At 41.8% G+C, this 11372-nt stretch overlaps 1 protein-coding gene across 1 annotated transcript; it reads left to right on the top strand.

The window, feature by feature from the left end:
- The first annotated feature begins 629 nt into the window (after positions 1-629).
- Positions 630-3202, top strand: LOC147992835 (uncharacterized). Its single transcript, XM_087541526.1, has 6 exons — positions 630-678; positions 907-995; positions 2012-2162; positions 2237-2305; positions 2387-2452; positions 3177-3202. Exons 1-6 carry the CDS (start codon positions 630-632, stop codon positions 3200-3202), a joined length of 450 nt encoding a protein of 149 aa, XP_087397652.1.
- The last annotated feature ends 8170 nt before the right edge of the window (positions 3203-11372 follow it).

The following is an 11372-nucleotide window of genomic DNA, read 5'->3' as shown; positions in this document are numbered from 1 at the left end:
GCGTAGGTAAGAAACGTTCTTGCTAGAAACCCATAGCAGCCACGTAAAACACTACTACAAAAACTGGCATTAACGATGATGTCCCAAAAACCCTTGGTCGTTAAACAACAAAGCGAAGTCCCCACACATTGAAATAGAGCCTACGTAATAGCTTCAACAACCACCAGTCTGCCCATCGCTAATTGAGCGGTCGATGATGCTGTGATATGGGTTTTGCACGTAACAGCGGACATCTATTTTTTTACACAGCAAATATCTATTTTAATCTGTGAGGATCCTATCTCCTTGCGCCTCTTTCTCCTCTCATCCCGTGACCTTCATGGTCCATAGATCGCATCTACCTTCTGCTCTACGCCTATCCGCATTGCATCCCTCACCTCGCCAGTCTCCCGGACCATGGCTTGTCCGCGATGCTGCCTGCATGTCGTCGATAACCTCGACCCTGGTGCGGCCGCACTGCCGCCTGCACATCGCCGGTCGCCTCGACCCCAGCGCGGCCGCGCTGCCGCCTGCACGTCGCTGGTAGCCCCGACCCCGGTGCGCGCGTGCTGTCGCCTGCACTTCGTCGGTCGCCTCGACCACGGTGCGGCCGCGCTGCCGCCTGCACGTCGCCCGTAGCTTCAACCCTGATGCGCCCACGCTACCGCTTGCTCATCTCCATCCACTCCGCTGCTGCAGGTTCGTTGGTGTTCCTCCTTCCTCTGCTTTTTTTTCCTGTTGCAGGACCTTCATGCAATGTTGCTGATTCTAATTACTAAATATGTAGGTAGAATTTGGTACTTATGTTTTCAGAAATTTTGATGAAGTTCAACCATATATTAGGTATTGATTGGCCGATTAACTTATTAGTTACATAGTCAACTAATTTTTGCGTGCCCATATCAATTAAGCTTTGTATTACTGTAGTGAGTACTCCAGTGGTCAAGATGGATGTTCACCACAACCATTTACCACCATGTGGAACCAGAAGTTCAGTCAGTGGTTCAAAAGAGAAGGTAAGACAAAGGATTCCAGAATAAAGCGTGTATGTAGATGCATATGCACGTACATATCAGTATCTCTGTGTGAAGATGTTAAACATAGCTATTTATGTATCTCTGTGTGAAGATATTAACATAGCTATATAGTCAAATATTTTTTGCTTTCACGAACATGATATGAGTGAGCTCAACGCAGGCTTTTTGGCACTATCACATGGTCCATTAGAAAATGTAACATGTTTTACTGGCTATGACAGGAGTAGATTCAGATGTCGTGTTCAAATTCGAGATAGACTCCTCTGCACACATACCAATGGGGTGGCTGTCCTTTCAGAAGAAGGGGATAATAATTGGTAATACAATAGAATATTATGCCATATTGACAGAGATAGTCGAGTTGCAATATTTAGATGGAAGGCGTGTGACATTATTCCGTTGCAACTAGATTGACGTATTTAACAAAGAGCATGGAATGAAGTAAGACAACAAGAATGGAATCGTTAGGCTTAACCTGCAGTGTTTGCTTTAGACAGATGAGCCTTTCATTCTGGATATCAAAGTTTTTAAAAAAAAAATATTATTAAGGACAAACTTATAAAAGGATGGCACACAATTGTGAAAAAATCCATCACGTCATGCTTATAATGTACCACATGGACAGTCCGATGATATACCCTCTGAACCTGAACCTGACAATTGCGACGAAGACGACTTCTTTCAAAAATTAACAACAACGTCATGTAGAAAGAGAACAACATGAGGCCACTAGTTTATTCAAGTCTTAATCTGTAGTATTTGATTTGCTTCTTATATTAGCTTTTACCTTATTAATAAACAGTGACACAAGTAGTTCTGTACTTACTTTATTTGATTTAGCATTCACTTATTTAACTTAAATTGTACTTTGTATAGCCTTTGTGCACACTTCAACCAAACGCTATATATATAGACACACACACACATGTTATCACAGTGAGTCATCATAGGTATGGAAACTTGACAGCATTAGCTTGGGAAAGATGCTTTCACAGATGAATAAGTCTGGACTGGTACACAAAGGCATTGCTAGGCGGACCTTCGTGGAGAAATCAAGTCAATTAGCAGATTTCAGCAGCAAAGGGTTACCCACATGCTCAAATGCAAGATGCGGAACTGTGAAAAAATACAAGTTAGCTACAAAAGGTACTACGTAAACATAAAAATATTATTCAGCTATCTTATAATCAATGATATAATGTGGTTACTTGTTTTCATAGATGGAAACGATGCGCTAACAAATACACCAATCTTGTTTAGTACAAATTGGGATGCAGGTGATTCCAAAAGTGAGTTTGTAAGTATCACGTACTGAACCAAGAATTGTTTCTATGCTTTATTGTCTTCAAGTAAATCATAATATATTACAGCTATGAATGATCAAGTTGATGCCAGCAATGAAAGTGACATGGGAAATTCAATGGATGAATTTTATGGTATGTAAAATGTATTTATTTCATCTTTAATTCATCTACTGTGCTGGCCGATTGGTTGTATATTTTCAAACACTGCAAATGGTGTAGATGAATTAATAGGTAATAAAAATCTAGAAAGTGAAGAAGTGTAGGGCAACCATGGCGTTGCAAGGAGTTTTTGGTCAGTTCTCATGTTGCCTCTTTATTTGATCTAGTAGTAAACCTTCTAGATAGATAATTTGGGAATTGGTGCACAATTTAACTTCTGTTGTTTTTATTCCAATAATATAAGATCGGTATGGATAGTCTATTTTCTAAGACACACAAGAAGGGTACAACCTTTGTTGATTGTACAACCTCCGCCAAACACGTAAGACTTAATTTAACTGTAATAACTTCAATAATGAACAACAAGTGTATAATTCCTACTTAGAGATAGAAGTAACTTACTGTTGGCGCTCCAACAACAAGTGTACAATTCCTACTTAGAGATATAAGTAACTTACTGTTGGTGCTCCAGACACAAACTAAGACCATAGTTTAACTCGAAGAAAAGTTCAATGGCATGGTGTAAGAAGTTTCTGAAATTAAGTGACTTGTGTCTGGTAGTTCTCTAAGTGATAGTTCTCATGAAAGCCAACATGATCAAGTAAGTTGTTATTATACATTGATTTTATATGTTATTACACTTAGGGCCAATTTATTCACATGGGCTGACTTCCATAAACTACTCAACATTTTGTAGGATTGATGGTCCACCGTGATATATAGAAGTATCAAGTATCAGGAGGCAGTGTAAGAGCTGATGAAGAATGGTATCCATTCAAACAATGATGGTGTCCCTCGATTAAAGATAAATAAATATTATGTTTTCTAGTTGTCTCGTTTTCCAAATAGATATGATCAAGTCCATTGGTCATATAAGGATTGCTTTTGACTCAAATTTCTGAAATGATATTTTTTTCAGAATTGTATGTCGGAATATTGGTATTTCTATCTATTAATGAAAGAGGCTATGACCCTTACAATTCAGATTCTTTTGTGTCTATATTAATGTGGATCTTAATATTGAAATGTTGGGAGATGTATAAAGTGATCGTTGAACAGAAAGTTATACTAAATACAAATGATTCCGAAGGGAATAGAGTGGCCGGTAATCATACTTTGGTCAACACGATAACATTATTAGCAATGACAAAGGTGGTCGTTAATACTACAATCATGGTCGTTATTTCCTTGGGATTGACGACGACACATCATCCCCTCGTTACAAGAATAACGACCACAAAAGATATGTGGTCGTTATACTTTTAACGACGGAGCCTACTACGACCAGCAGATTGTGGTCGTTAATGACCTTTAACGACCACAATACGACCTTTAACGATCACATATACCGTCGTTAGAAACTGTTTTCCTAGTAGTGAAACATGCAAACAACAATTAGAGGACGTCTAACTTGTTTTTGCAGGGTATGCTATGTGATGTGATATGGCCAAGAAGAATGTGATGAATGATATGTGATGTATGATATTGATCATGTTCTTGTAATAGGAATCACGACTTGCATGTCGATGAGTATGACAACCGGCAGGAGCCATAGGAGTTGTCTTTATTTATTGTATGACCTGCGTGTCATTGAACAACGCCATGTAATTACTTTACTTTATTGCTAACCGGTAGCCATAGTAGTAGAAGTAATAAGTTGGCGAGACAACTTCATGGAGACACAATGATGGAGATCATGATGATGGAGATCATGGTGTCATGCCGGTGACGATGATGATCATGGAGCCCCGAAGATGGAGATCAAAAGGAGCAATATGATATTGGCCATATCATGTCACTATTTGATTGCATGTGATGTTTATCATGTTTATACATCTTATTTGCTTAGAACGACGGTAGTAAATAAGATGATCCCTCATTAAAATTTCAAGAAAGTGTTCCCCCTAACTGTGCACCATTGCGAAAGTTCGTCGTTTCGAAGCACCACGTGATGATCGGGTGTGATAGATTCTTACGTTCGAATACAACGGGTGTTGACGAGCCTAGCATGTACAGACATGGCCTCGAAACACATGCGAAACACTTAGGTTAACTTGATGAGCCTAGCATGTACAGACATGGCCTCGGAACACGGAGGACCGAAAGGTCGAACATGAGTCGTATAGAAGATGCGATCAACATGAGATGTTCACCGATGATGACTAGTCCGTCTCACGTGATGATCGGACACGGCCTAGTTGATTCGGATCATGTATCACTTAGATGACTAGAGGGCTATCTGAGTGGGAGTTCATAAGATGAACTTAATTATCCTGAACATAGTCAAAAGGTCTTCGCAAATTATGTCATAGCTCGCGCTTCAGTTCTACTGTTTAGATATGTTCCTGGAGAAAATTTAGTTGAAAGTTGATAGTAGCAATTATGCGGACTAGGTCCGTAAACTGAGGATTGTCCTCATTGCTTCATAGAAGGCTTGTGTCCTTAATGCACCGCTCAGTGTGCCGAACCTCGTCTGTGGATGTTGGGAACATCTGACATACACATTTTGATAACTACGTGATAGTTCAGTTAAACGGTTTAGAGTTGAGGCACCGAAGATGTTTTTGAAACATCGCGAAACATATGAGATGTTTTGAGGGCTGAAATTGGGATTTCAGGCTCGTGCCCACGTCAAGAGGTATAAGACCTCCGACGATTTTCTTAGCTTGCAAAGTAAGGGAGAAAAGCTCAATTGTTGAGATTGTGCTCAGATTGTCTGAGTACAACAATCATTTGAATCGAGTGGGAGTTGATCTTCCAGATGAGATAGTGATGTTTCTCCGAACTCATTACCACCAAGCTGCTAGAGCTTCGTGATGAACTATAATATATCAGGGACATATATGATGATCCTTGAGATATTCACGATGTTTGACACCACAAAAGTAGAAATCAAGAAGGAGCATCAATTGTTGATGGTTGGTGAAACCACTAGTTTCAAGAAGGGCAAGGGCAAGAAGGGATACTTCATGAAACGGTAAATCAGCTGCTGCTCTAGTGAAGAGACCCAAGGTTGAACCCAAACCCGAGACTAAGTGCTTCTGTAATAAGGGGAACAGCCACTGGAGCAGAATTACCCTAGATACTTGGTAGATGAGAAGGCTGGCAAGGTCGATAGAAGTATATTGGATATACATTGTGTTAATGTGTACTTTACTAGTACTCCTAGTAGCACCATGGTATTAGATACTGGTTCGGTTGCTAAGTGTTAGTAAACTCGAAATAAAAGGTTGCGGAGTAAACGGAGACTAGCTAAAGGTGAGCTGGCGATATGTGTTGGAAGTTTTTTCCAAGCTTGATGTGATCAAGCATCGCGCGCTCCCTCTACCATCGAGATTGGTGTTTGCGTTGAGCATAGACATGATTGGATTATGTCTATCGCAATACGGTTATTCATTTAAGAAGAATAATGGTTACTCTGTTTATTTGAATAATACCTTCAATGGTCTTGCACCTAAAATGAATAGTTTATTGAATCTCGATCGTAGTGATACACTTGTTCATGCCAAAAGATATAAGATAGTAATGATAGTACCACCTACTTGTGGCACTGCCACATAAGTCATATCGGTATAAAACGCATGAAGAAGCTCCATGTTGATGGATCTTTGGGCTCACTCGTTTTTGAAAAGTTTGAGACATGCGAACCATGTCTATTGGTGTATATGCATGAAGAAACTCCATGCAAATGGACCGTTTGGACTCACTTGATTTTGAATCACTTGAGACATGCAAATCATACCACATGGGCAAGATGACTGAAAGCCTCGTTTTCAATAAAATGGAACTAGAAAGCAACTTGTTAGAAGTAATACATTTTGATGTGTGCAGTCCAATGAGTGCTGAGGCGTGTAGTGGATATCGTTATGTTCTTACTTCACAGATGATTTGAGTAGATGTTGAGTATATTTACTTGATGAATCACGAGTCTGAATTATTGAAAGATTCAAGTAATTTCAGGGTGAAGGTGAGAGATCGTCGTGACAAGAGGATAAAATATCTATGATATGATCATAGAGATGAATATCTGAATTACGAGTTTGGTACAAAATTAAGACATTGTGGAAATTGTTTCACAACTAATACAGCCTGAAACACCATAGTATGATGGTGTGTCCGAACATCATAACTGCACCCTATTGGATATGATGCATACCATGATGTCTCTTATCGAATTACCACGATAGTTTATGGGTTAGGCATTAGAGACAAGCACATTCACTTTAAATAGGGCACCACGTAATTCCGATGAGATGACACCGTATGAACTATGGTTTAGAGAAACCTAAGCTGTCATTTGTTAAAAGGTTTGGGGCTGCGACGCTTATGTGAAAAGTTTCAGGCTGACAAGCTCGAACCCCAAGCGGATAAATGCATCTTCATAGGACACCCAAAACAGTTGGGTGTACCTCCTGTCTCAGATCCGAAAGCAATAAGGGATTGTTTCTAGAATCGGGTCCTTTCCCGAGGAAAAGTTTCTCTCGAAAGAATTGAGTGGGAGGATGGTGGAGACTTGATGAGGTTATTGAACCGTCTCTTCAACTAGTGTGTGGCAGGGCACAGGGAGTTGTTCCTGCGGCACCTACACCAATTGAAGTGGAAGCTTATGATAGTGATCATGAAACTTCAGATCAAGTCACTACCAAACCTCGTGGGATGACAAGGATGCGTACTACTTCAGAATGGTACGTAATCCTATCTTGGAAGTCATGTTGCTAGACAACAATGAACCTACGAGCTATGAAGAAGCGATGGTGGGCCTGGATTCCAAAATGGCTCGAGGCCATATAATCCGAGAGAGGATCCATATATGAAAACAAAGTGTAGACTTTGGAAGAACTACTTGATGGTCGTAAGGCTGTTAGGTACATATGGATTTTAAAAGGAAGACGGACAATGATGGTAAGTATCACCATTAAGAAAGCTCGACTTGTCGTTAAGATGTTTTCCGACAAGTTCAAGGAGTTGACTACGATGAGACTTTCTCACTCGTAGCGATGCTAAGAGTCTGTTGGAATTATATTAGCGATTACTGCATTATTTATGAAATCTTGCAGATAGGATGTCAAAACATTGTTTCCTTGATGATTTTCTTGAGGAAAGGTTGTATGTGATACAACCGGAAGGTTTTGTCAATCCTGAAAGATGCTAACAAGTATGCAAAGCTCCAACAATCCTTCTAAGGACTGGAGTAAGCATTTCGGAGTTGGAATGTATGCTTTGATGAGATGATCAAAGTTTTTGGGTGTATACAAAGTTTATGAGAAACTTGTATTTCCAAAGAAGTGAGTGGGAGCACTATAGAATTTCTGATGAGTATATGTTGTTGACATATTGTTGATCAGAAATGACATAGAATTTCTGGAAAGCATATAGGGTTATTTGGAAAGTGTTTTTCAATGGAAAGCCTGGATTAAGCTGCTTGAACATTGAGCATCAAGATCTATAAGGATAGATAAAAACGCTTAATGGTACTTTCAAATGAGCACATACCTTGACATGATCTTGAAGGTGTTTAAGATGGATCAGTCAAAGAAGGAGTTCTTGCCTGAGTTGTAAGGTATGAAGTTAAGACTTAAAGCTCGACCACGGCAGAAGAAAGAGGAAGGACGAAGGTCGTCCCCTATGCTTTTGTCATAGGCTCTATACGGTATGCCATGCTGAGTACCGCACCTGATGTGTGCCTTGCCACATATCTGGCAAGAGGGTACAAAGGTAATCTAGGAGTAGATCACCAGATAGCGGTCTAAATTATCCTTAGAGGAATAAGGATATGTTTCTCGGTTATGGAGGTGATAAAGAGTTCGACGTAAAGAGTTACGTCGATGCAAGCTTAACACCTATCCGGATATCTCTGAGTAGAGATACCGGATACGTATAATGGAGCAACAATTTAGAATAGCTCCAAGTAGAACAGTTATTTGAAGTGGCTCCAAATGTAGCGTAGTAGTTGCATCTACAAGATGACATAGAAATTTGCGAAGTACATACGGATCTGAATGTTGCAGACCCGTTGACTGAAACCTCTCTCACAAGCATAACATGATCAAACCCAGAACTCTTTGGGTGTTAGTCACATGGGGATGTGACCTTGAGTGTTAATCACATATCGATGTGAACTGGATTATTGACTCTAGTGCAAGTGGGAGACTGTTGGAAATATGCCCTAGAGGCAATAATAAATTGGTTATTATTATATTTCCTTGTTCATGATAATCATTTATTATCCATGCTAGAATTGTATTGATAGGAAACTCAGATACATGTGTGGATACATAGACAACACAATGTCCCTAGTAAGCCTCTAGTTGACTAGCTCGTTGATCAATAGATGGTTACAGTTTCCTGACCATGGACATTGGATGTCATTGATAACGGGATCACATCATTAGGAGAATGATGTGATGGACAAGACCCAATCCTAAGCCTAGCACAAGATCGTGTAGTTCGTATGCTAAAGCTTTTCTAATGTCAAGTATCATTTCCTTAGACCATGAGATTGTGCAACTCCTGGATACCGTAGGAATACTTTGGGTGTGCCAAACGTCACAACAACTGGGTGGCTATAAAGGTGCACTACGGGTATCTCCGAAAGTGTCTGTTGGGTTGGCACGAATCGAGACTGGGATTTGTCACTCCGGGTGACGGAGAGGTATCTCTGGGCCCACTCGGCAGGACATCATCATAATGTGCACAATGTGATCAAGGAGTTGATCATGGGATGATGTGTTACGGAACGAGTAAAGAGACTTGCCGGTAACGAGATTGAACAAGGTATCGGGATACCGACGATCGAATCTCGGGCAAGTATCGTACCGCTAGACAAAGGGAATTGTATACGGGATTGATTAAGTCCTTGACATCGTGGTTCATCCGATGAGATCATCGTGGAACATGTGGGAGCCAACATGGGTATCCAGATCCCGCTGTTGGTTATTGACCGGAGAGTTATCTCGGTCATGTCTGCATGGTTCCCGAACCCGTAGGGTCTACACACTTAAGGTTCGATGACGCTAGGGTTATAGGGAATAGATATACGTGGTTACCGAATGTTGTTCGGAGTCCCGGATGAGATCTCGGATGTCACGAGGAGTTCCGGAATGGTCCGGAGGTAAAGATTTATATATGGGAAGTCATGTTTTGGTCACGGGAAAAGTTTCGGGTTTTATCGGTAATGTACCGGGACCACCGGGAGGGTCCCGGGGGTCCACCAAGTGGGGCCAGAAGCCCCGGAGGGCTGCATGGGCCAAGTGTGGGAGGGGACCAGCCCCAGGTGGGCTGGTGCGCCCCCCCACAAGGGCCCAAGGTGCCTAAGGGGAGGAGGGGGGCAAACCCTAAGGGCAGATGGGCCTTAGGGCCCATGCCTGGTGCACCTCCCTCTCCCCCTCCACTTGGCCGCCACCCTAGATGGGATTGGGGCTGGCCGCCGCCCCTAGGGTGGAACCCTAGGTGGGGTGCACCCCTCCCTCTCTCCCTATATATACTTGAGGACTTGGGGCTGCCAACAGATGAGTTTTTGACCTCTCCCTGGCGCAGCCCTACCTCTCTTTCTCCTCATATCTCGCGGTGCTTGGCGAAGCCCTGCTGGATCACCACGCTCCTCCACCACCACCACGCCGTTGTGCTACTGCTGGATGGGGTCTTCCTCAACCTCTCCCTCTCTCCTTGCTGGATCAAGGCATGGGAGACGTCACCGGGCTGTACGTGTGTTGAACGCGGAGGTGCCGTCCGTTCGGCACTAGGATCTCCGGTGATTTGGATCACGATGAGTACGACTCCTTCAACCCCGTTCTCTTGAACGCTTCCGTTTAGCAATCTACAAGGGTATGTAGATGCACTCTCCTTCCCCTCGTTGCTGGTCTCTCCATAGATAGATCTTGGTGACACGTAGGAAAATTTTGAATTTCTGCTACGTTCTCCAACAGAAGATACCCCGAACAAGCCCCTCAGAGGATTACTTTCCATAGTAACAAGTGATAGTAAATTTCAGTACACTATATAAATTTTTCCTTACCAAATTCCACCTACCAAAGGCGCTTCACTCCCCGGGAACGGCGCCAGAAAAGAGTCTTGATGACCCACAAGTATAGGGGGTCTATCGTAGTCCTTTCGATAAGTAAAAGTGTCGAACCCAACGAGGAGCATAAGGAAATGATAAGCGGTTTTCAGCAAGGTATTCTCTGCAAGCACTGAAATTATAGGTAACAGATAGTTTTGTGATAAGATAATTTGTAACGAGCAACAAGTAACAAAAGTAAATAAAGTGCAGCAAGGTGGTCCAATCCTTTTTGTAGCAAAGGACAAGCCTGGACAAATTCTTATATAGAGAAAAGCACTCCCGAGGACACATGGGAATTATCGTCAAGCTAGGTTTCATCACGATCATATGATTCACGTTCGGTACTTTGATAATCTGATATGTGGGTGGACCGGTGCTTGGATGTTGTCCTTACTTAGACAAGCATCCCACTTATGATTAACCTATATTGCAAGCATCCGCAACTACAACAAAAGTATTAAGGCAAACCTAACCATAGAATGAAACATGTGGATCCAAATCAGCCCCTTACGAAGCAACGCATAAACTAGGGTTTAAGCTTCTGTCACTCTAGCAACCCATCATCTACTTATTACTTCCCAATGCCTTCCTCTAGGCCCAAATAATGGTGAAGTGTCATGTAGTCGACGTTCACATAACACCACTAGAGGAGAGACAACATACGTCTCATTAAAATATCGAATGAATACCAAATTCACATGACTACTAATAGCAAGACTTCTCCCATGTCCTCAGGAGCAAACGTAACTACTCACAAAGCATATTCATGTTCATAATCAGAGGGGTATTAATATGCATATAGGATCTGAACATATGATCTTCCACCAGATAAAC

This window comes from Triticum urartu, chromosome 1A (assembly GCF_056163025.1).
Source record: "Triticum urartu cultivar PI428250 chromosome 1A, HENAU_Tu73, whole genome shotgun sequence".
In the NCBI taxonomy this organism is placed as follows: Eukaryota; Viridiplantae; Streptophyta; class Magnoliopsida; order Poales; family Poaceae; genus Triticum; species Triticum urartu.
Note: the sequence above shows the minus strand (reverse complement) of the source record. Positions and strands in the feature narration are given on the sequence as shown.

Excerpts from the sequence above, each read along its gene's own strand:
- LOC147992835 (XM_087541526.1), top strand. The coding sequence starts at position 630 with ATGCGCCCACGCTACCGCTTGCTCATCTCCATCCACTCCGCTGCTGCA. Across the intron at positions 996-2,011 it reads TCAGTGGTTCAAAAGAGAAG|ATGAATAAGTCTGGACTGGT; the intron begins GTAAGACAAAGG and ends ATGCTTTCACAG. Across the intron at positions 2,453-3,176 it reads TTCAATGGATGAATTTTATG|GATTGATGGTCCACCGTGAT; the intron begins GTATGTAAAATG and ends AACATTTTGTAG.